General features: G+C 44.1%; 1 protein-coding gene across 1 annotated transcript; it reads right to left on the bottom strand.

Moving 5' to 3' along the window:
* Positions 1-1,000: 1,000 nt before the first annotated feature.
* umodl1 (uromodulin-like 1) lies at positions 1,001-23,285 on the bottom strand. The gene is made up of 18 exons (XM_045222739.1): positions 23,252-23,285; positions 22,756-22,980; positions 22,094-22,336; positions 21,700-21,780; positions 21,017-21,126; positions 20,715-20,901; positions 19,977-20,117; positions 19,823-19,874; positions 19,409-19,500; positions 12,748-13,008; positions 10,576-10,688; positions 10,106-10,325; positions 9,704-9,841; positions 8,937-9,556; positions 8,516-8,676; positions 6,181-6,417; positions 5,818-5,981; positions 1,001-1,188 (listed from the first exon to the last, which is right to left on the bottom strand). The coding sequence occupies exons 1-18, from the start codon at positions 23,283-23,285 to the stop codon at positions 1,001-1,003; spliced, it is 3,267 nt and encodes a 1,088-aa protein (XP_045078674.1).
* Between the last annotated feature and the right edge of the window lie 825 nt (positions 23,286-24,110).

Genomic DNA, 24,110 nt, shown 5'->3' with positions numbered 1-24,110 from the left:
TCAACTCAACTCGCCGTGTTTGGAGGAGGAGGAATGCTGCCTATGACCCCAAGAACAACATCCCCACCGTCAAACATGGAGGTGGAAACATTATGCTTTGGAGGTGTTTTTCTGCTAAGGGGACAGGACAACTTCACCGCATCAAAGGGACGATGGACGGGGCCATGTACCGTCAAATCTTGGGTGAGAACCTCCTTCCCTCAGCCAGGGCATTGAAAATGGGTCGTGGAAGGGTATTCCAGCATGACAATGACCCAAAACACACGGCCAAGGCAACAAAGGAGTGGCTCAAGAAGAAGCACATTAAGGTCCTGGAGTGGCCTAGCCAGTCTCCAGACCTTAATCCCACAGAAAATCTGTGGAGCGAGCTGAAGGTTTGAGTTGCCAAATGTCAGCCTCGAAACCTTAATGACTTTGAGAAGATCTGCAAAGAGGAGTGGGACAAAATCCCTCCTGAGATGTGTGCAAACCTGGTGGCCAACTACAAGAAACGATTGACCTCTGTGATTGCCAACAAGGGTTTTGCCACCAAGTACTAAGTAATGTTTTGCAGAGGGGTCAAATACTTATTTCCCTCATTAAAATGCAAATCAATTTATAACATTTTTGACATGAGTTTTTCTGGATTTTTTTGTTGTTATCCTGTCTCTCACTGTTCAAATAAACCTACCATTAAAATTATAGACTGATCATGTCTTTGTCAGTGGGCAAACGTACAAAATCAGCAGGGGATCAAATACTTTTCCCCCTCACTGTATGTATTTAAATGTATCAATGTTGAAATAATTGAAGAGACCTTGATGTCATCCAAATTAATAATGAATTCTGCCCTTCTGATACACTAAGTTGTTTAATAATATGCCTTAATTTCTATTAAACTATCTCTATTGACCTCTTCATTTCTGACTACTAGGCAACAGGCATTGCAGCTTGAAGAACTTAAATATCAACTTTAATATGTCTTTGAGTTCCCTAAATCTAGCATAAAAGTGTTCCAGCACTAAGTATCGAAAACATGATAGGTAAAGTTATCTTGCTTGGGTTTGAGGCTGAAGCTGTAGGTTCCAATTCGCTTCCTGTGGTAGAAGAACAAGGAAGAGAGACTCCCGATAAAGAGGAGGAATAGTCCTATTCCCAGTAAACTGTAGCCCACCAGACGAAGAGTATCAGCTCTCTCTTTGACGGACACTGTCAGAAAACATGTCAGAATACATTAACTCCACAATATGTACAGTTGATCATCCTATATATCATGTAGCCTCGTACAAACCATCCTGAGCCTTTTTGTAAAATGTGTTATAAGATTGCAGAACACATTCATTGACTATAGCTCAGCATTCAATACCATAGTACCCTCCAAGCTCATCATTAAGCTCGAGGCCCTGGGTCTGAACCCCGCCCTGTGCAACTGGGTCCTGGACTTCCTGACGGGCTGCCCCCAGGTGGTGACGGTAGGAAACAACATCTCCACTTCGCTGATCCTCAACACTGGTGCCCCACAAGGGTGCGTGCTCAGCCCCCTCCTGTACTCCCTGTTCACCCATGACTGCGTGGCGAAGCACGCCTCCAACTCAATCATCAAGTTTGCAGACGACACAAGAGTAGTAGGCTTGATTACCAACAATGACGAGACAGCGTACAGGGAAGAGGTGAGGGCTCTGGGAGTGTGGTTCCAGTAAAATAACCTCTCACTCAACGTCAACAAAACAAAGGAGATGATCGTGGACTTCAGGATACAGCAGAGGGTGCACCCCCCATCCACATCAACGGGACCGCAGTGGAGAAGGTGGAAAGCTTCAAGTTCCTTGGCGTACACATCACTAACAAACTTAAATGGTCCACCCACACAGACAGTGTGGTGAAGAAGGCGCAACAGAGCCTCTTCAACCTCAGGAGCCAAGAAATGTGGCTTGGCACCTAAAACCCTCACAAACTTTTACAGATGCACAATTGAGAGCATCCTGTCGGGCTGTATCACCACCTAGTACGGCAACTGCACCGCCCGCAACCGCAGGGCTCTCCAGAGGGTGGTGCGGTCTGCCGAACGCATTACCGGGGGCAAACTACCTGCCCTCCAGGACACCTACAGCACCCGATGACACAGGAAGGCAAAAAAGATCATCAAGGACATCAACCACCCGCGCCACTGCCTGTTCACCCTGCTATCATCCAGAAGGCGAGGTCAGTACAGGTGCATCAAAGCTGGGACTGAGAGAATGAAAAACAGCTTCTATCTCAAGGCCATCAGACTGTTAAATAGCCATCACTAGCACACTAGAAGCTGCTGCTGCCTATTGAAATCACTGGCCACTTTAAGAAATTGAACACTAGTCACTTTAATAATGTGTACATATCTAATCTCATATGTATATACGGTATTCTATAATATTCTACAGTATCTTAGTCCATGCCGCTCTGTCATTGCTTGTCCATATATGTAAACTCAGCAAAAAAAGAAACGTCCTCTCACTGTCAACTGCGTTTATTTTCAGCAAACTTAATATGTGTAAATATTTGTATGAACATAACAAGATTCAACAACTGAGACATAAACTGAACAAGTTCCACAGACATGTGACTAACAGAAATTGAATAATGTGTCCCTGAACAAAGGGGGAGTCAAAATCAAAAGTAACAGTCAGTATCTGGTGTGGCCACCAGCTGCATTAAGTACTGCAGTGCATCTCCTCCTCATGGACTGCACCAGATTTGCCAGTTCTTGCTGTGAGATGTTACCCCACTCTTCCACCAAGGCACCTGCAAGTTCCCAGACTCCCTGTAGCGCTGTCTTAGGCGTCTCACAGTATGGACATCGCAATTTATTGCAGTCCTCATGCCTCCTTGCAGCATGCCTAAGGCACGTTCACGCAGATGAGCAGGGACCCTGGGCATTTTTCTTTTGTTGTTTTTCAGAGTCAGTAGAAAGGCCTCTTTAGTATCCTAAGTTTTCATAACTGTGACCTTAATAGCCTACCGTCTGTAAGCTGTTAGTGTCTTAACGACCGTTCCACAGATTTAATTTGATTAGGAGGGATTTTAGACCTTTCCTCCATACAGAATCTTTCCAGATCCTTGATATCCTTTGTCTGCGCTTATGGACTGCCCTCTTCAATTCAAACCACAGGACTTCAATGGGGTTAAAGTCTGGATACTGAGATGGCCATTGCAAAATGTTGATTTTGTGGTCAATTAACCATTTCTTGATGTGTGCTTGGAGTTATTGTTTTGTCTTGCTGGAAGATCCACTTGCGGCCAAGTTTCAGCATCCTGGCAGAGGCAACCAGGTTTTTGGCTAAAATGTCCTGGTACTGGGTAAAGTTCATGATGTCGTTGACCTTCACAAGGGAATCACGTGAATCCCTCCGAATGTGTTCTTCAATCTCATAAAACATTTTAGAAAAAGACTCAGTGCCGTTATCCTCGCAAGGTGAGGTATTGAAAGGTATTGAAAACAGGGGTGCCAATCATTTTGACCCCTGTCTTTTTGAGAGAAACAAATATTACTAGTTAAACAAAATCTCTTTGTCTGAGCAATTGTATTAGTATAAAATAATATACTTTTCCATTTTTTTTTAGCATACAATATAGCTTAGTATTTTTATAATTTATTTTATACAGTCTTTTTGCTCATCTTTATCAAGGGTGCCAATAATGTTGGACTTGGCTGTATATGAAATTCTGGATATTCTGGATATTATCAGTAGCCTAGTCATCATGTTGTCACAGTATAGCTTATTTTGATGCAGTCACACTTAAAGAGCATTTACTGTACCTTTGTGTGATCTAAGGAATGGTCCACAGAATGCTTTTGCTGTTCCAATTAGATTGGATAATCTTTCTGTCCGCTCAAAGCAATCCTGACAAAGGAAAAGATTATGGAAAAAGAACAGCATTGAACTACACTTAACAAAAATATAAACGCAACATGCAACAATTTAAAAGATTTTACAGAGTTACAGTTCAAATAAGGAAATCAGTCAATTGAAATAAATTAATTAGGCCCTAATCTATAGATTTTACATGACTGGGAATACATATATGCATTTGTTGATACCTTAAAAAAAGGTAGGGGCGTGGATTAGAAAACCAGTCAGTATCTGGTGTGACCACCATTTGCCTCATCCAGCGCAACACATCTCCTTCGCATAGAGTTGATCAGGCAGTTGATTGTGGCCTGTGGAATGTTGTCCCCCAATGGCTGTGTGAAGTTGCTCGATATTGGCGGGAACTGGAACATGCTGTCGTAAACGTTGATCCAGAGCATCCCAAACATGCTCAATGAGCGACATGTCTGGTGAGTATGCAGGCCATGGAAGAACTGGGACATTTTCAGCTTCCAGAAGTTGTGTACAGATCCTTGCGACATGGGGCCTTGCATTATCATGCTGAAACATGAGGTGATGGCAGCGGATGAATGACACCGCAATGGGCCTCAGAATCTCATCACGGTATCTCTGTGCATTCAAATTGCCATCGATAAAATGCAATTGTGTTAGTTGTCCGTAGCTTATGCCTACCCATACCATAACTCCACCGCCACCATGGGGCACTCTGTTCACAACGTTGACATCAGATAACCGCTCGCCCACACAACGCCATACATGCTGTCTGCCATCTGCCCGGTACAGTTGAAACCAGGATTCATCCATGAAGAGCACAGTTCTCCAGCATGCCAGTGGCCATTGAAGGTGAGCATTTGCCCACTGAAGTTGATAATGAAGCCGATCTGCAGTCAGATCAAGACCCTGGTGAGGATGACGTGCATGCAGATGAGCTTCCCTGAGGTGGTTTCTGACAGTTTGTGCAGAACTTATTCGGTTGTGCAAACCCACAGTTTCATCAGCTGTCCGGGTGGCTGGTCTTAGACGATCCTGCAGGTGAAAAAGCCGGATGTGGAGGTCCTGGGCTGGCGTGGTTACACGTGGTCTGCGGTTGTGAGGCCAGTTGAATGTACTGCTAAATTCTCTAAAACGACGTTGGAAGTGAATTATGGTAGAGAAATTAACATTCAATTCTCTGACAACAGCTCTGGTGGACATTTCTGCAGTCAGCATGCCAATTGCACACTCAAAACTTGAGACATCTGTGGCATTGTGTTGTGTGACAAAACTGCACATTTTAGAGTGGCCTTTTATTGTCCCCAGCACAAGGTGCACCTGTGTAATGATCATGCTGTTTAATCAGCTTCTTGATATGCCACACTTGTCAGGTGGATGGATTATCTTGGCAAAGGAGAAATGCTCACTAACAGGGATGTAAACACATTTGTACACAACATTTGAGAGAAATACGCTTTTTGTGCGTATGGAAAATTTCTGGGATCTTTTATTTCAGCTCATGAAACATGGGATCAACACTTTACATGTTGCATTTATAATTTTGTTCAGTATAATTAAACCTTCTCTGAGTAGAGAATTTTTAAAGAGCCTTTAGGTAGTCATATCAAAAGGGTTGAACACAGTGGCTAAATTGAAATGGAGATACTCGGAGCCGGACTCCTTCACCTTGGATCAAAGGAAGAGCCAGGCTGAGCCGAGCTCCAGCACCTTACGGGTCCAAAGAGGAGTAGGATAAAAAGCAGGATAAAAGTAGTAACCCTAACCCAAACCCTAGAACAGTAATACATTGTACTTACAGCAGTTACCCTAACCCTAACTCTAACCCTAATCTTGGCATAACCCTAGCCTTTTATTCAACCCGCCAGGGCTTCCCCACCTCCGAATACCCAATTTAACCCCTGGTTGAACAGTAAATATAGACATCAAAGTAAATACTGTATACTTGAGTAGTACAGTATGAATAAAGCTGGACAGATACTCACAGGCTGGCAGGTGGCCGAGCCAGTCTCGATACAGATCTGAATCTGGCAGTGCAGGTAGATGACATTCAGGTTGACGTAGGAGAAAATGCGAAGAGACAGGCGAGACTTGCTGGAGTTGCCGTTCTCCACGACTGTGGTGTATGTGTTTGGGAGGGGACAGCTGATGAGAAAGAGAGAGACAGATTACTGGCAGAAAGCTTAGAAAGTACCCAAACATATCTGAATCTTCAAGCAAATGTCCATCCTCGGATGGACAATACATCTAAATTATATTCTATTATATTCCATGCCACTGAATGAAAACCTAGCATCTAAGCTAACTATGATAGGGCACTTTCAAAAGCAATTGTAGAACATACCTGTTTTCCAGGAAAACATAGGTTGTTGGTTCCAAGGAGTTGCTGCTCTGGGTGGCCCAGCACTTGTTGATGACCACTTTGATCTGGGCAACTGTGGAGTCAACGCTGACCTCGACCACAACGTCCTCCTCAGGAGACATGCTGTGGTTCTGGGGGAGGGGGGACATTCCACTCAGGAGCTGAATCATCACATGGAACGTCCCTGAGCCCATGACGGCATCTTTGATCATATCATACCTGTCAATACACCGTAAGATATTATGTAAATAAAGAGCAAAATATATAATGGATGCTGAATACTCAAATACACTGTATATCAATAAGAGAGATATTTGCAAGCATGTATTTGAGTAGTGATGTAAAATTGGGTTCTAGACATTTTTAGTCTAGCTGTGCAGTGATTTGTGGGAGTTAAAAGGTGGAGTGAGGTGGATGTGACATTTAACATTTAAGTCATTTAGCAGACGCTCTTATCCAGAGCGACTTACAAATTGGACCATAGTGATATACAGCACCAGTCAAAAGTTTGGATACACCTACTCATTCAAGGATTGTTCTTTATTTTTACTATTTTCTACATTGGAGAATAATAGTGAAGACATCAAAACTATAAAATAACACATATGGAATCATGTAGTAACCAAAAAAGTGTTAAACAAATCAAAATATATTTTATATTTGAAGTCTGGAATGCTTTTCCAACAGTCTTGAAGGAGTTCCCACATATGCTGAGCTGACTCATCCCAAACCATCCCAATTGGGTTGAGGTCCGGGGATTGTGGAGGCCAGGTCATCTGATGCAGCACTCCATCACTCTCCTTCTTGGTAAATTAGCCCTTACACAGCCTGGAGGTGTGTTGGGTCATTGTCCTGTTGAAAAACAAATTATAGTCCCACTAAGCCCAAACCAGATGGGATGGCGTATTGCTGCAGAATGCTGTGGTAGCCATGCTGGTTAAGTGTGCCTTGCATTCTAAATAAATCACAGACAGTGTCACCAGAAAAGCACTCCCACACCATAACACCTCCTCCTCCATGCTTTACGGTGGGAACTACACATGCGAAGATCATCCATTCACCCACACCGCGTCTCACAAAGACACGGCGGTTGGAACCACAAATCTTAAATTTGGACTCCAGACCAAAGGACAAATTTCCACCAGTCTAATGTCCATTGCTCGTGTTTCTTGGCCCAAGCAAGTCTCTTCTTCTTATTGGTGTCCTTTAGTAGTGGTTTCTTTGCAGCAATTTGACCATGAAGGCCTGATTCACACTGTCCCCTCTGAACAGTTGATGTTGAGATGTGTCTGTGACTTGAACTCTGTGAAGCATTTATTTGGGCTGCAATTTCTGAGGCTGGTAACTCTAATGAACTTATCTTCTGCAGCAGAGGTAACTCTGGGTCTTCCATTCCTGTGGCAGTCCTCATGAGAGCCAGTTTCATCATAGTGCTTGATGGTTTTTGCGACTGCACTTGAAGAAACTTTCAAAGTTCTGGAAATGTTCCATATTGACTGACCTTCATGTCTTAAAGTAATGATGGACTGTCGTTTCTCTTTGCTTATTAGAGCTGTTCTTGCCATAATATGGACTTGGTCTTTTACCAAATTGGGCTATTTTCTGTATAACCCCCCGACCTTGTCACAACACAACTGATTGGCTCAAACGCATTAAGAAGGAAAGAAATTCCACAAATTAACTTTTCAGAAGGCACACCTGTTAATTTAAATGCATTCCAGGTGGCTACCTCATAAAGCTGGTTGAGAGAATGCCAAGAGTGTGCCAAGCTGTCATCAAGGCAAAGGGTGGCTATTTGAAGAATCTCAAATCTCAAATATATTTTGATTTGTTAACACTTGTTTGGTTACTATATGATTCCATATGTGTTATTTCATAGTTTCATCATTTGTCATTTGTTTTATCATTTGTTTTTCAACAGGACAATGACCCAACACACCTCCAGGCTGTGTAAGGGCTATTTTACCAAGAAGGAGAGTGATGGAGTGCTGCATCAGATGACCTGGCCTCCACAATCCCCGGACCTCAACCCAATTGGGATGGTTTGGGATGAGTCAGCTCAGCATATGTGGGAACTCCTTCAAGACTGTTGGAAAAGCATTCCAGAATTTAAATATAAAATATATTTTGATTTGTTTAACACTTTTTTGGTTACTACATGATTCCATATGTGTTATTTCATAGTTTTGATGTCTTCACTATTATTCTACAATGTAGAAAATAGTAAAAATAAAGAAAAACCCTTGAATGAGTAGGTGTGTCCAAACTTTTGACTGGTAGTGTAGGTAAGGTAACCATGGCGCCTGGTAGAGCGTACCCTGTGGTGCTGTAACCAGAGGAGATGATGATGCTCCTCCTGAAGGTACATATGATGGGGACCTTCAGCCGTACTGTGGAAACCCTTGTAGTGTCGTCGGGCAAGAGCTGAGAGTTCATAGAGTTGTACAGATTCACCTGAGCAGTGTAGTGAGTGCTGTTCTGAAGTGCAAAAGTTAACAGGAGTATGGGTTAGTTATTTTATTTTCTAACAGACCATGAGGACAGTTCAATCTAGATTGGTCATCCAACACCTGCACCTACAAGAGACCATGGTCACAGGCTGCATGTTTTTAATGTATAGAATAAATGCTGCATAAATAATGGTCACTTTAACCTGTTAAATCCAGGTCTGTTCTGTGCATTATAGAATAACCTTTTATGTAGCCAAAACACACCAGAGACTATGCTCTTTGTGACACAGGGGGGCAGTAGGTAGCACCCTCTAGCCACTGGCTCACATGTAAAAGCTGTGTGTTACACTCATCCCAAGCCACCGTCAGCTGGACGTGGCTACTGTTCCCTCCGTTCACGCCACACTCCTGTCTCCCTAGGAACAGGGAAGAGTCCCCGATGTGCCCCGCCCACAGGAAGTCCCTGGCCACCGTCACTGTGATGGCACTGGGCCTGCACTCCACTGAGATGGCTTCCGTATAAGAGACCAGAGGAGCCAGAGATGTAGGAGTCTCAGGCTGCAGACTGGTTTTGATGAGACCGCTGGTCGTTGTTGTAGGAACTTCAGTGGTGGTTGAGGTTGTAACTGGGGCCATGGTTGTGATTGTGACTACAGTTTTGGTTGAAACTGTGTTGTTGATTCTAACTGTATTGTTGGCAGTGGTTGTAACTGGTGAGTTCATTGTAGCTGCATCTGTATTGTTGGTTGTAATTGAGGTTGTATTGTAGGTGGTAGTGGTTGAAACTGTATTGTTGGTTGTAACCGGAGTGTTTGTTGTGGTTGTGGTTGTGGTTGTAGCTGGAGCTGTGGTCGTCTGGACAGCTGTCGTGATGGACATAGGTGTGGTTGTGGTTGTGGTCAAAGGAGCTGTAAGGCAAAAAATATAAGACAATTACAAGTTGAACTGTAGTGAACTGATTAGGCAGTGAGAGAAGAATACTCTAGTAACCATATCCAGATACATCTGAATTTAGACTATCAAAAAAGTTAAAGCGTTTACTCCCTTTTGTCTACCTGAACAGCCCCGTCCCGGCCTGGAGGGGTTAGAGTCCGTGAATCCATCCAGACAGAGACAGCTGTAGGAGCCCCAGGTGTTAGTGCACATGGCCCATGGGGAGCAGTCCATGTCCCCTGTACTGCACTCATCAACATCTGTTTGAAACAACAACAAAAATCTGGTATTGAAAATCAGGTTAACCGTTTATGCAGATTGGTATCACTAAATGTGCTCTCCATTTAATGCTAACAGAGAGTTATCTTATTTCATACTCAACCTATATTTAACCAGGAAGTCCCATTACTACAAATAATCATTTTCATGGAAGGCCCATTGGAGACCTGGCACATTATCTTGTGCACATCCTTTTATCAAAATCAAAGTATTCTTACAACTGTACAAGGTTAAGACAGCGTTACCATCTATGCTGGTGTTGTTCCTGTCAACAGTGTATCTGGAGCTGTTCTGTAGGGCCTGCATCAGAGCAGAGGACCCGTTCAGGATGTCCTGGGACTGACTGGGTGTGAAGATTATGGTGAAGTTCACTACTACACTGCCAGGGGCCAGGCCTATGATCTGAAACCTCACATCTCCTGAGTTCACCAGGGCCAGAATATCAGGAGGGAGAGACTGGAGGATCTGTGGGACAGTTAGAGGTGACAGGGTGTTTGTGTCAGTGTCATTTGATAGAAACTACAACATTACAACATGTAACAACTACAACATGTAGGAACTACAAAACATGTTTAAGTGTCTTTATTTTTATTTTTGAAATCATTCATTCATTCCAGGTTCTATAAGTGAGGACAATGACAACATTCAAACATTCAACATTTGTAAACATTCAAAAAACATTCATCAAAGCATCTGTTGTGTGGTAGTCTCCTACCTCTTCCTCAATACTAGGACTAAGATTCTGATACTCCTGGCTAGTGGGGTCCAGCAGGGCATCAGTGAACTGCATATTGGTCAGGCGAGCTGTTGCTCCAAGTGTCTGTGCAGCTGTGAATGGGATACACACATCCAGTCAAAGCACCGCAGTAACTAGAACAGTTTCATATCTGCTATAGAAGTCAGCATAATGTGAAAGTGCTTTCGTAAGTACAACCAAATCATATTGCTGTGTCAGTGTCTAATGAATAATAGAGGGGTTTCCTCTTGTCCTTGTTCAGATGGCTTTGGCCAGCAGTTCACTATAGGGCACACCATATCAGCCTCCTTACGCATAAAGTACATATACAGTGCCTTCGGAAAGTATTCAGAACCCTTGACTTTTTCCAAATGTTGTTATGTTATAGCCTTATTCTAAAATGGATTACATTTTTAAAATTCCACAGAAATCTACACACAATACCCCATAATGACAAAGCGAAAACAGGTTTTTATAAATTTTTGCAAATGTATTACAAATAAAAAACAGAAATACCTTCTTTACATAAGTATTCAGACCCTTTGCTATGAGACTCGAAATTGAGCTCAGGTGCATCCTGTTTCCATTGATCATCCATTAGATATTTTACAACTTGATTGGAGTCCACCTGGGGTAAATTCAATTGATTGGACATTATTTGGAAAGGCACACAACTGTATCTAAAAGGTCCCACAGTTGACAGTGCATGTCAGAGCAAACACCAAGCCATGAGGTCGAAGGAACTGTCCGTAGAGCTCTGAGACAGGATTGTGTCGAGGCACAGATCTGGGGAAGGGTACCAACAAATGTCTGCAGCATTGAAGGTCCCCAAGAACACAGTGGCCTCCATCATTCTTAAATGGAAGAATTTTGGAACCACCAAGACTCTTCCTAGAGCTGGCCGCCCGGCCAAACTGCGCAATCGGGGGAGAAGGGCCTTGGTCAGGGAGGTGACCAAGAACCTGATGGTCACTCTGACAGAGCTCTAGAGTTCCTCTGTGGAGATGGGAGAACCTTGAAGAAGGACAACCATCTCTGCAGCACTCCACCAATCAGGCCTTTATGGTAGAGTTGCCAGATGGAAGCTACTCCTCAGTAAAAGGCACATGACAGCCCGGTTGGAGTTGCCAAAAGGCACCTAAAGACTCTCAGACCATGAGAAACAAGATTCTCTGGTCTGATGAAACCAAGACTGAACTCTTTGTCCTGAATGCCAAGCATCACGTCTGGAGGAAACCTGGCACCGTTTTTCAGTGGCAGGGAGACTAGTCAGGATCGAGGCAAAGACGAACGGAGCAAAGTACAGAGAGATCCTTGGAGGAAACCTGGCACCATCCCTACGATGAAGCATGGTGGTGGCAGCATTGTGCTGTGGGGATGTTTTTTAGCGGCAGGGACTGGGAGACTAGTCAGGATCGAGGGAAAGATTAATGGAGCAAAGTACAGAGAGATCCTTGATAAAAACCTGCTCCAGAGTGCTCAGGACCTCAGACTGGGGTGAAGGTTCACCTTCAAACAGGACAACGACCCTAAGCACACAGCCAAGACAACGCAGGAGTGGCTTCGGGACAAGTCTCTGAATGTCCTTGAGTGTCCCAGCCAAATCCCGGACTTGAACACGATCGAACATCTCTGGAGAAACCTGAAAATAGCTGTGCAGCAACGCTCCCCATCCAACCTGACAGAGCTTGAGAGGATCTGCAGAGAAGAATGGGAGAAACTCCCCAAATAAAGGTGTGCCAAGCTTGTAGCGTCATACCCAAGAAGACTCTAAGCTATAGTCGCTGCCATAGGTACTTCAACAAAGTACTGAGTAAAGTGTCTGAATACTTATGTAAATGTGATATTTCAGTTAATTTTTTATTATAAATTAGCAGAAATTTCTAAAAACCTGTTTTTGCTTTGTCATTATGGGATATTGTGTGTAGATTGATGAGGGAAAAAAACAATTTAATCAATTTTAGAATAAGGCTGTAACTCAACAAAATGTGGAAAAAGTCAAGGGGTCTGAATACTTTCCAAAAGGCACTGTAGCTAAAATATACTGCATCAGTTTAAGTATATACACATTTTAAGTGATATTACCATAACAAAACTGAAAAAGATGACAGAAAGTTGATATATGAAACACATTCTTCACATGGTACTTACCAGTCTTAACCAGCAGCAGCAGGCTGGCCCCCTGGCTCCCATAGGGACAGGGAATGACAGTAACGTTGTAAAGAACCCCAGGCTTCAACAATGTCACCTCCCAGACTGACAGCCCCGTCTCCCAGCGTCCCCTGACCTTTGACCCCTCCATTAGCACCACCAGAAAGCTAAGCCTGCTCTGGGATTGGCCAGTCATCCAGGACACGCAGAAGGAGGAGCCAGTGACATTGGAAGCCTGCAGGTTGGTGATGGGGGCGGGGTCTGGGGGAGAGGGGAGAAGGGAGACAGTAATCAATCAATCAATCAATTTTATTTTATATAGCCCTTCTTACATCAGCTAATATCTCGAAGTGCTGTACAGAAACCCAGCCTAAAACCCCAAACAGCTAGTAATGCAGGTGTAGAAGCACGGTGGCTAGGAAAAACTCCCTAGAAAGGCGAAAACCTAGGAAGAAACCTAGAGAGGAACCAGGCTATGAGGGGTGGCCAGTCCTCTTCTGGCTGTGCCGGGTGAAGATTATAACAGAACCATGCCAAGATGTTCAAAAATGTTCATAAGTGACAAGCATGGTCAAATAATAATCAGGAATAAATCTCAGTTGGCTTTTCATAGCCGATCATTAAGAGTTGAAAACAGCAGGTCTGGGACAGGTAGGGGTTCCATAACCGCAGGCAGAACAGTTGAAACTGGAATAGCAGCAAGGCCAGGCGGACTGGGGACAGCAAGGAGTCACCACGGCCGGTAGTCCCGACGTATGGTCCTAGGTGCTCAGGTCTCTCAGTTGGCTTTTCATAGCCGATCATTAAGAGTTGAAAACAGCAGGTCTGGGACAGGTAGGGGTTTCGTAACCGCAGGCAGAACAGTTGAAACTGGAATAGCAGCAAGGCCAGGCGGACTGGGGACAGCAAGGTGTCATCATGCCCGGTAGTCCTGACGTATGGTCCTAGGGCTCAGGTTCTCAGAGAGAAAGAGAGAACGAGAGAATTAGAGAGAGCATACTTAAATTCACACAGGACACTGGATAAGACAGGAGAAGTACTCCAGGTATAACCAACTAACCCCAGCCCCCGACACATAAACTACTGCAGCATAAATACTGGAGGCTGAGACAGGAGCGGTCCGGAGACACTGTGGCCCCATCCGAAGAAACCCCGGACAGGGCCAAACAGGAAGGATATAACCCCCACCCACTCCGCCAAAGCACAGCCCCCGCACCACTAGAGGGATATCCTCAACCACCAACTTACAATCCTGAGACAAGGCCGAGTATAGCCCACAGAGGTCTCCACCACAGCACAAACCAAGGGGGGGCGCCAACCCAGACAGGAAGATCACGTCAGTAACTCAACCCACTCAAGTGACGCACCCTCCCAGGGGACGGCATGAAAGAGCACCAGCAAGCCAGTGACTCAGCCCCTGCAACAGGGTTAGAGGCAGAGAACCCCAGTGGAGAGGGGAACCGGCCCGGCAGAGACAGCAAGGGCTGTTCGTTGCTCCAGAGCCTTTCCGTTCACCTTCACACTCCTGGGCCAGACTACACTCAATCATATGACCTACTGAAGAGATAAGTCTTCAGTAAAGACTTAAAGGTTGAGACCGAGTCTGCGTCTCTCACATGGGTAGGCAGACTGTTCCATAAAAATGGAGATCTATAGGAGAAAGCCCTGCCTCCCGCTGTTTGCTTAGAAATTCTAGGGACAATTAGGAGGCCTGCGTCTTGTGACCGTAGCGTACGTATTGGTATCAACTGTTCTGCCTGCGGCTACGAAACCCCTACCTGTCCCAGACCTGCTGTTTTCAACTCTTAATGATCGGCTATGAAAAGCCAACTGAGATTTATTCCTGATTATTATTTGACCATGCTTGTCACTTATGAACATTTTTGAACATCTTGGCATGGTTCTGTTATAATCTCCACCCGGCACAGCCAGAAGAGGACTGGCCACCCCTCATAGCCTGGTTCCTCTCTAGGTTTCTTCCTAGGCTTTCGCCTTTCTAAGGTTTTTCCTAGCCACCGTGCTTCTACACCTGCATTACTAGCTGTTTGGGGTTTTAGGCTGGGTTTCTGTACAGCACTTCGAGATATTAGCTGATGTAAGAAGGGCTATATAAAATAAAATTGATTGATTGATTGATGTACGGCAGGACCAACTCGGAAAGATAGGTAGGAGCAAGCCCATGTAACGCTTTATAGGTTAACAGTAAAACCTTGAAATCAGCCCTTGCCTTAACAGGAAGCCAGTGTAGGGAAGCTAGCACTGGAGTAATATGATCAAATTTCTTGGTTCTAGTCAGGATTCTAGCAGCCGTATTTAGCACTAACTGAAGTTTATTTAGTGCTTTATCCGGGTAGCCGGAAAATAGAGCATTGCAGTAGTCTAACCTAGAAGTAACAAATGCATGGATTAATTTTTCTGCATCATTTTTGGACAGAAAATTTCTGATTTTTGCAATGTTACGTAGATGGAAAAAAGCTGTCCTTGAAACAGTCTTGATATGTTCGTCAAAAGAGAGATCAGGGTCAAGAGTAACGCCGAGGTCCTTCACAGTTTTATTTGAGACGACTTTACAACCATCAAGATGAATTGTCAGATTTAACAGAAGATCTCTTTGTTTCTTGGGACCTAGAACAAGCATCTCTGTTTTGTCCGAGTTTAAAAGTAAAAGGTTTTCAGCCATCCACTTCCTTATGTCTGAAACACAGGCTTCTAGCGAGGGCAATTTTGGGGCTTCACCATGTTTCATTGAAATGTACAGCTGTGTGTCATCCGCATAGCAGTGAAAGTTAACATTATGTTTTCGAATAACATCCCCAAGAGGTAAAATATATAGTGAAAACAATAGTGGTCCTAAAACGGAACCTTGAGGAACACCCGAAATGTACAGTTGATTTGTCGGAGGACAGACCATTCACAGAGACAAACTGATATCTTTCCGACAGGTAAGATCTAAACCAGGCCAGAACTTGTCCGTGTAGACCAATTTGGGTTTCCAGTCTCTCCAAAAGAATGTGGTGATCGATGGTGTCAAAGGCAGCACTAAGGTCTAGTAGCACGAGGACAGATGCAGAGCCTCGGTCTGACGCCATTAAAAGGTCATTTACCACCTTCACAAGTGCAGTCTCAGTGCTATGATGGGGGTCTAAAACCAGACTGAAGCATTTCGTACACATTGTTTGTCTTCAGAAAGGCAGTGAGTTGCTGCGCAACAGCTTTTTCTAAAAATTTTTGAGAGGAATGGAAGATTCGATATAGGCCGATAGTTTTTTATATTTTCCGGGTCAAGGTTTGGCTTTTTCAAGAGAGGCTTTATCACTGCCACTTTTAGTGAGTTTGGTACACATCCGGTGGATAGAGAGCTGTTTATTATGTTCAACATAGGAGGGCCAAGCACAGGGAAGCAGCTCCTTCAGCAGTTTAGTAGGAATAGGATCCAGTATGCAGCTTGAAGGTTTAGAGGCCATGATTATTTTCATCATTGTGTCAAGAGATATAGTACTAAAACACTTAAGTGTCTCTCCGATCCCAGGCCCTCGCAGAGCTGTGCAGATCCAGGACAGCTAAGCCCTGGAGGAATACGCAGATTCAAAGAGGAGTCCGTAATTTGCTTTCTAATGGTCATGATCTTTTCCTCAAAGAAGTTCATGAATTTATTACTGCTGAAGTGAAAGCCATCCTCTCTTGGGGAATGCTGCTTTTTAGTTAGCTTTGCAACAGTATCAAAAAGAAATTTTGGATTATTCTTATTTTCCTCGATTAAGTTGGAAAAGTAGGATGATCGAGCAGCAGTGAGGGCTCTTCGGTACTGCACGGTACTGTCTTTCCAAGCTAGTCGGAAGACTTCCAGTTTGGTGTGGCGCCATTTCGTTCCAATTTCCTGGAAGCTTGCTTCAAAGCTCGGGTATTTTCTGTATACCAGGGAGCTAGTTTCTTATGACAAATGTTTTTCGTTTTTAGGGGTGCAACTGCATCTAGGGTATTGCGCAAGGTTAAATTGAGTTCCTCAGTTAAGTGGTTAACTGATTTTTGTCCTCTGACGTCCTTGGGTAGGCAGAAGGAGTCTGGAAGGGCATCAAGGAATTTTTGTGTTGTCTGAGAATTTATAGCACGACTTTTGATGCTCCTTGGTTGGGGTCTGAGCAGATTATTTGTTGCGATTGCAAACGTAATAAAATGGTGGTCCGATAGTCCAGGATTTTGTGGAAAAACATTAAGATCTACAACATTTATTCCATGGGACAAAACTAGGTCCAGAGTATGACTGTGGCAGTGAGTAGGTCCAGAGACATGTTGGACAAAACCCACTGAGTCGATGATGGCTCCGAAAGACTTTTGGAGTGGGTCTGTGGACTTCTCCATGTGAATATTAAAATCACCAAAAATTAGAATATGATCTGCTATGACTACAAGGTCTGATAGGAATTCAGGAAACTCAGAGAGGAACGCTGTATATGGCCCAGGAGGCCTGTAAACAGTAGCTATAAAAAGTGATTGAGTAGGCTGCATAGATTTCATGACTAGAAGCTCAAAAGATGAAAACGCCATTTTTTTTTTGTAAATTGAAATTTGCTATCGTAAATGTTAGCAACACCTCCGCCTTTGCGGGATGCACGGGGAATATGGTCACTAGTGTAACCAGGAGGTGAGGCCTCATTTAACACAGCAAATTCATCAGGCTTAAGCCATGTTTCAGTCAGGCCAATCACATCAAGATTATGATCAGTGATTAGTTCATTGACTATGACTGCCTTTGAAGTGAGGGATCTAACATTAAGTAACCCTATTTTGAGATGTGAGGTATCACGATCTCTTTCAATAATGGCAGGAATGGAGGAGGTCTTTATCCTAATAAGATTGCTAGGGTGAACACCGCCATGTTTAGTTTTGCCCAACCTAGGTCGAGGCACAGACACAGTCTCAATGGGTATGGCTGAGCTGACTACACTGACTATGCTATTGGCAGACTCCACTAAGCTGGCAGGTTGGCTAACAGCCTGCTGCCTGGCCTGCACCCTATTTCACTGTGGGGCTAGAGGAGTTAGAGCCCTATCTATGTTGGTAGATAAGAGGAGAGCACCCCTCCAGCTAGGATGGAGTCCGTCACTCCTCAGCAGGTCAGGCTTGGTCCTGTTTGTGGGTGAGTCCCAGAAAGAGGGCCAATTATCCACAAATGTTATCTTTTGGGAGGGGCAGAAAACAGTTTTCAACCAGCGATTGAGTGCTGAGACTCTGCTGTAGAGCTCGTCACTTCCCCTAACTGGGAGGGGGCCAGAGACAATTACTCGATGCCGACACATCTTTCTAGCTGATTTACAAGCTGAAGCTATGTTGCACTTGGTGACCTCTGACTGTTTCATCCTAACATCGTTGGTGCCGACGTGGATAACAATATCTCTATACTCTCTACACTCGCCAGTTTTAGCTTTAGCCAGCACCATCTTTAGATTAGCCTTAACGTCGGTAGCCCTGCCCCCTGGTAAACAGTGTATGATCGCTGGGTGATTCGTTTTAAGTCTAATACTGCGGGTAATGGAGTCGCCAATGACTAGGGTTTTCAATTTGTCAGAGCTAATGGTGGGAGCCTTCGGCGTCTCAGACCCCGTAACGGGAGGAGTAGAGACAAGAGAAGACTCAGACTCAGACTCCGACTCGCTACATAATGGGGAAAACCGGTTGAAGGTTTCTGTCGGCTGAATGAGCGACACCGGTTGAGCATTCCAACAGTATTTCCCTCCAGAAGCCATGAGAAAGTTGTCCGGCTGCGGGGACTGTGCGGGGGGATTTATACTAACGTTACTGTCTGTACTTACTGGTGGCACAGACGCTGTTTCTTCCTTTCCTACACTGAAATTACCCTTGCCTAACGATTGCGTCTGAAGCTGGGCTTGTAGCACAGCTATTCTCGCCGTAAGGCGATCGTTCTCCTGTATATTATGAGTACAGCGACTGCAATTAGAAGACATCATGTTAATGTTACTACTTAGCTTCGGCTGTTGAAGATGTTGACGAACCATGTCCAGATAAAGCGTCCGGAGTGAAAAAGTTGAATAAGGGAAAAAAGTTGCGATGGAAAAAAGGAAAATAAAGTAAAATTGGCAGCTAAAACGCACAGGAAAATGACTCTTCTGTCTCGGGATAAAACGTCCGGGGTGAAAAAGTTTAACGAAAAAAGATGAGTGAGGACAAAACTAAAAAGTTGGTAAATTTGTTGAACACAGAGATTGATTAAACGTTTATTAAAAGTAAAACGTGAATAGTTTGGCAGGTAGCCAAGTAGCAACAAACAGCACAGCAGCACGGAGACAATGCGGAAGCGAGACGGAAGTCACGTAATCAGTCTTGCACGAGAACAACAGAATCAATCTCACCTTCTATGAAATATCATTTTAGCCATCTTGAAATTAGGAATGACTTTGTGAGACTCTCATTTCTTAAAATTATGAGATTAAAGATGTATGTGGAGTACTTTGGAGAATATTATCCAAATAGCCTCAGGGGTTCATAGAAACAGCAGGGGAGTCATTGGGGGAAATTATGTCAACAAAATATTAGAAGTGATATTTAAAAATGTCCATATGCTTAAAACTGTTGCTGTTGTACAATGTATAATGGGTGTGTTATTGATTTACATACAGCATGTGGATGGAGATGGTGGTGATACACTCAGGGACACCATCAGAGTGGGCTCCAGGCTGGTTTGGGGCATAGTGCTGCTCTGCTGGTGATGTGTCTGCCATGCCGGTACAGAGGGGGCTGAGGTGGAGAGGGATGGGGTTGGAGAGTTGGGGTTAGTGGTATGCTGGAATGAGGTGGAACTACTCCAGGATGTGAGAGCTGTACTGATTTCAGGCTTGCTGGAGGTCAATCCAGTACTCCAGGGTGTCACTGTGGCACTGGTCTCAGACCTGTTGGAGCTGGCTTGAACTGGATTATGTGTGGTAGCAGGTATATGGGTGGAGCTCAGTATCATGCCCCTGTCTGTGGTTGTAGCTATGGCTGTTGGGTTTCAGTAAAGCTGGAGACCCAAGACTGATAGCTGGTGCTGTTGGGTGGCAACTCTGTAGCATTGGCCCACCGGAACATATGAGTGGCATTACTGGGCATGGCTGAGGTCACAGGGTCAGCAGCTGAAAGGAGAACGAATAGGTTGAGTGTTAGCTACAAACATTTAAATATTTACAATAATTTCATATAACCCAGAATAAGTACACACCACTCCCTGTCCTTACCTTGGCAGCGTACCCCTGTGTTGTTGAGGTTGAGATCAATGAATCCTGGATGGCAGGTGCAGCTGTAGGAGCCCTCTGTGTTGGTACAGTCTGCCTGACGTGAGCATCTGCTGAGAGCGGCATGGGTACACTCATTCATATCTGAAAGGACAGCAACATAATGTGTAGTAGATACTGTGTACAGGACCTACATTATACATGTGTGTGTGTTTGTGAGTGTGTGTGTGTGTGTGTGTGTGTGTGTGTGTGTGTGTGTGTGTGTGTGTGTGTGTGTGTGTGTGTGTGTGTGTGTGTGTGTGTGTGCGTGCGTGTGCGTGTGCGTGTGCGTGTGCGTGTGCGTGTGCGAGTGCGAGTGCGAGTGTGTGTGTGTGTGTGTGTGTGTGTGTGTGTGTGTGTGTGTGTGTGTGTGTGTGTGTGTGTGTGTGTGTGTCAATGACCAGTTTTCCATTCCAGAGGAAACATGTCACAAGTGAGTGTGAAGGGGAAGTGGAGGCAGAGTAGGTCACCGTGGTGTTACAGATTCAGCTTTTCCTGAGCAGTGTTCTCAGTAACACGAGTACAACTCTAACACATACATCATTATAGCCACCAGAAAACCTAACAAAGTCTAACAAACTAACTGACAGATGTGACCAGCGATATATGGCACTCACTTACAATAGAGATGTATATGGCCCTCGGTATTACAGAAAAGCCTGTGTATTTTACGCCCCACAGTACAGTACAGTCTCCCCTTACCTTCAACTGACACCGAGGTGACTTCTTCAATGTGTTTGAGAAGAAGGTGCAGCTTTGTGATCGTGTTGGACAGGGACAGAGTTTCAGGGGAACCAATCAGCAGAGAGGAGGTGGTTCTAAATGGTCCTATTGGCCAGGAGCTGATGTAGTATACAGAGACGTCATAGAAGTCCAGTGCTCCAGTCACCTGTAAGCCAATACTGAATGGTCAAGGCCTGTACTGGGCACATACAGTGAGAAATATAGGGACTATATAATGGACCGTCATTGAGAAGAACATAGGGAGAGATACAGTAACCTACCACAGAGTGCAACAGCCTTGTGTGGTTCAGGATTCCCCCATCCATGGATATCAGCCGCTGGTAATCTGTCTTCGCAGTCACAATGACGTGGAAGCACCAGCCTCTACTGCCTGAGTGAAATAATAAAGAATACTAGTATGTTTACAATATAATTTTCTGTGACTGTACTATACAGTGACTATACATATCATATCACTGTACTATATACATGACAATGCCCCCAGCCACAAAGCACGAGTGGTCACTGAATGGTTTGATAAGCATGAAAACGATGTAAACCATTTGCCATGGCTGTCTCAGTCACCAAATCTCAGCCCAATTGAACACTTATGGGAGATTCTGGAGCAGCGCCTGAGAAAACATTTTCCACCACCATTAACAAAACACCAAATTATGGAATTTCTCATGAAAGAATGGTGTCTCATCCTGCCAATGGACTTCCAGACACTTATAGAATCCATGACAAAGTGCATTGAAGTTGTTCTGGCTCATGGTGGCCCAACACCCTATTAAGACACTTTATGTTGGTGTTTCCTTTATTTTCGCATTTACCTGTATATCTTTGATCACTATAAAGTTGATCTGGGATGTGTACTCACCTGCAGACTGAGGGTCAGTACAGAGAGAGAGGCCTTCTCTCTGGCAGCACTTTTGCCAGCCTGGGCAGTCTAAGTCCTATTCACACCCTCCACTCCTGTGTGCCTCCACTACACCCTCTGGACAGGACCCTGGTTTAGCAGTGAACTCTCCACTTCTGTTCATAGCTTAATCAATGAGAGAGAGAAAGAGTATCAGATCAAATGTTTACAAAGAGCACTGTAAATAGCAAACTATAACTGTGTTCTTGGTCCACAGCCCCATCTAGTGTTCTTTGTTAGCTGCTCCATTTAAATGGGTTTGCATGACTACTGGTCCTTATTGTAGTAGGGCAGGCCCATGGTACTGATGTACTGTAAATTGTGAAAATGACCAAACTGTTAAATATATTTTTTACACTTTTTAGATACTTCTGTGCTCTCCTAAACATATTTTATTTTCATGTTAAATAAATCCTAAAATACAAGATAGATTTCTCACGTAAAGCACAGTAGCTGCCCACTTGTTCATAGCCATCACAACACCTCAAAACGTCTTTGGTGACATTCATGTACTCAGTCCGATAGGCCTTTTTGTAAAGAGTGACCTCACACATCTTCCAGGGTAGCCAGCCGCCACATGACCTCCTGTCCGCGTAAGAGGTCTTATAGGACAACACTTTACTCACCACCCTGCTCTCATGTCCAGTACACAGGTGGTAGCTGGACATAGACAGGTCATATCCTGAAATAAAGGAATAGTTATATTATATATCTAATGGAGACAATCCATGTTTTTTATGTTTGCAGAATCTAAGACAAATGTGCAGGGCATTCCAAAACAACAGTTACAAATACATAATATTGGAAAATAAGTATTTGCAGATCAATGTTGCATAAATAACAGAATATATGAACACGTACACATAACAGGTTTTCATTTCCACAACAGCGAGCATTCATAGGAGTGCCCGCAGCCAAGGAGTGCCCACAGTATCAATGCAGGTACAGTATAAGAAATTGAATAATTTGCATAGGGCATCTGGTTTAAGAATCACTAAAACATATTTACAAAGATATCATGGAACATGGTAATAAACAGTAGAGCATACACATTATCATATTATTGATTGTGTCATAGCTTCATTTTGCTTATTTTCCTACCTTCAAACAAAGTGTTGTGTCCCCTACAGAGGTCCAGAAAGGCTGCGGCCAGAAAGAGTGAGGACATCCAACTCATCTTGAATAAATGAAATACGGCACGTATTCTAGGACCACGCTGCACGTCCATTTTCAGAGCTGAGTTGTTGGTAACTGTTCTGAGTTTCTTTCCCCTCATCATCCACACCCCCTGATCTCCTCCTCCCTTGCTCCCACAGTCCCCAGAATCTAGATGGAGAGAATCTAGATGGAGAGAGTATACAACTACATGGAGAGGGTTTATTCATTCACATTTGGTTCAAGTGCCATTTCTGGAGTCAAACTTATCCCTTTGAATGTTCCTATGTTGACATAGCATTTCAGAGATTTAAAATGACTGATAATCCCTAACTGCATGCTTATCACCCCAACCAGTTATAATCAAGGCCTTCTATGTATAACCATACAAGGCTTTGTACACACTTGTAGTTTTGCTTTTGTGCACTAGTTGTGTTATGACCTGCCATGGCACTGTCAGTGCCAGCAAACAACATGTTAGTGATGCTAGAGGGGGAAAATGGTGGCTGTGAGTGGAGAGCAGCAGTGTTTGTCCCAGGTGACTTGGTTTCTACTCAGGTAACCATGGCAGTGTTTACTCTCATATCCTCACTCATTTCCTCACCCACAGCCTCCAACAGGCAGGCAGGAGGGGTATTGCTCAGTTGGTAGAGCATGGCGTTTGCAACGCCAGGGTTGTGGGTTTGATTCCCATGGGGGGCCAGTATGAAAAAATTATTTAAAAAATGTATGCACTAACTGTAAGTCGCTCTGGATAAGAGCGTCTGCTAAATGACTAAAATGTAAATGTAAATGTAAAAAATTCCACCCCTTCAGAAAAAGATCTCTATATCTTCTGGAATTTAAAAGGTTTACTCATCACAGCACAATCATTACCGGCTTGGGGATGTTCTACATCTTGAAATTCTAATGTGATGTGAAATTGAACCAAATTAAACAGCATCAGTAATAGGAATGAATCAATTATGATGTTGTGAGGCACTGGGCCATGTAGGCTGTGCTGGAGGGCGGGAGGGTGTGCTCTCAGTGAAGAGGGGTGGCTCAACCTGAGTGGCACAACAACCAAGGTGTCAGCATCACATTAGTTAGTTCCACAGATTATGGTACTGGCCCTAACTGCAGCACCACAATCACAGTGCCTCACCCTCAGTTTCAGGTTGTTCTATCCAGTTTATGCACATACAGTATATATACAAAAGTATGTGGACACCCCTTCAAATTAGTGGATTTGGCTAGTTCAGCCACACCCGTTGCTGACAGGCGTATAAAATCGAGCACACAGCCATGCAATCTCTATTGAC

This window comes from Coregonus clupeaformis, chromosome 9 (genome assembly GCF_020615455.1).
Source record: "Coregonus clupeaformis isolate EN_2021a chromosome 9, ASM2061545v1, whole genome shotgun sequence".
NCBI lineage: Eukaryota > Metazoa > Chordata > Actinopteri > Salmoniformes > Salmonidae > Coregonus > Coregonus clupeaformis.
The sequence above is the reverse complement of the archived record's forward strand: the minus strand, read 5'-3'. Positions and strand labels throughout refer to the sequence as shown.

Excerpts from the sequence above, each read along its gene's own strand:
- umodl1 (XM_045222739.1), bottom strand. The coding sequence starts at position 23,285 with ATGTTGTTTGCTGGCACTGACAGTGCCATGGCAG. Across the intron at positions 20,902-21,016 it reads CAAGGCTGTTGCACTCTGTG|GTGACTGGAGCACTGGACTT; the intron begins GTAGGTTACTGT and ends ATTGGCTTACAG. Across the intron at positions 10,689-12,747 it reads GCTGCTGCTGGTTAAGACTG|CTGCACAGACACTTGGAGCA; the intron begins GTAAGTACCATG and ends TCCCATTCACAG.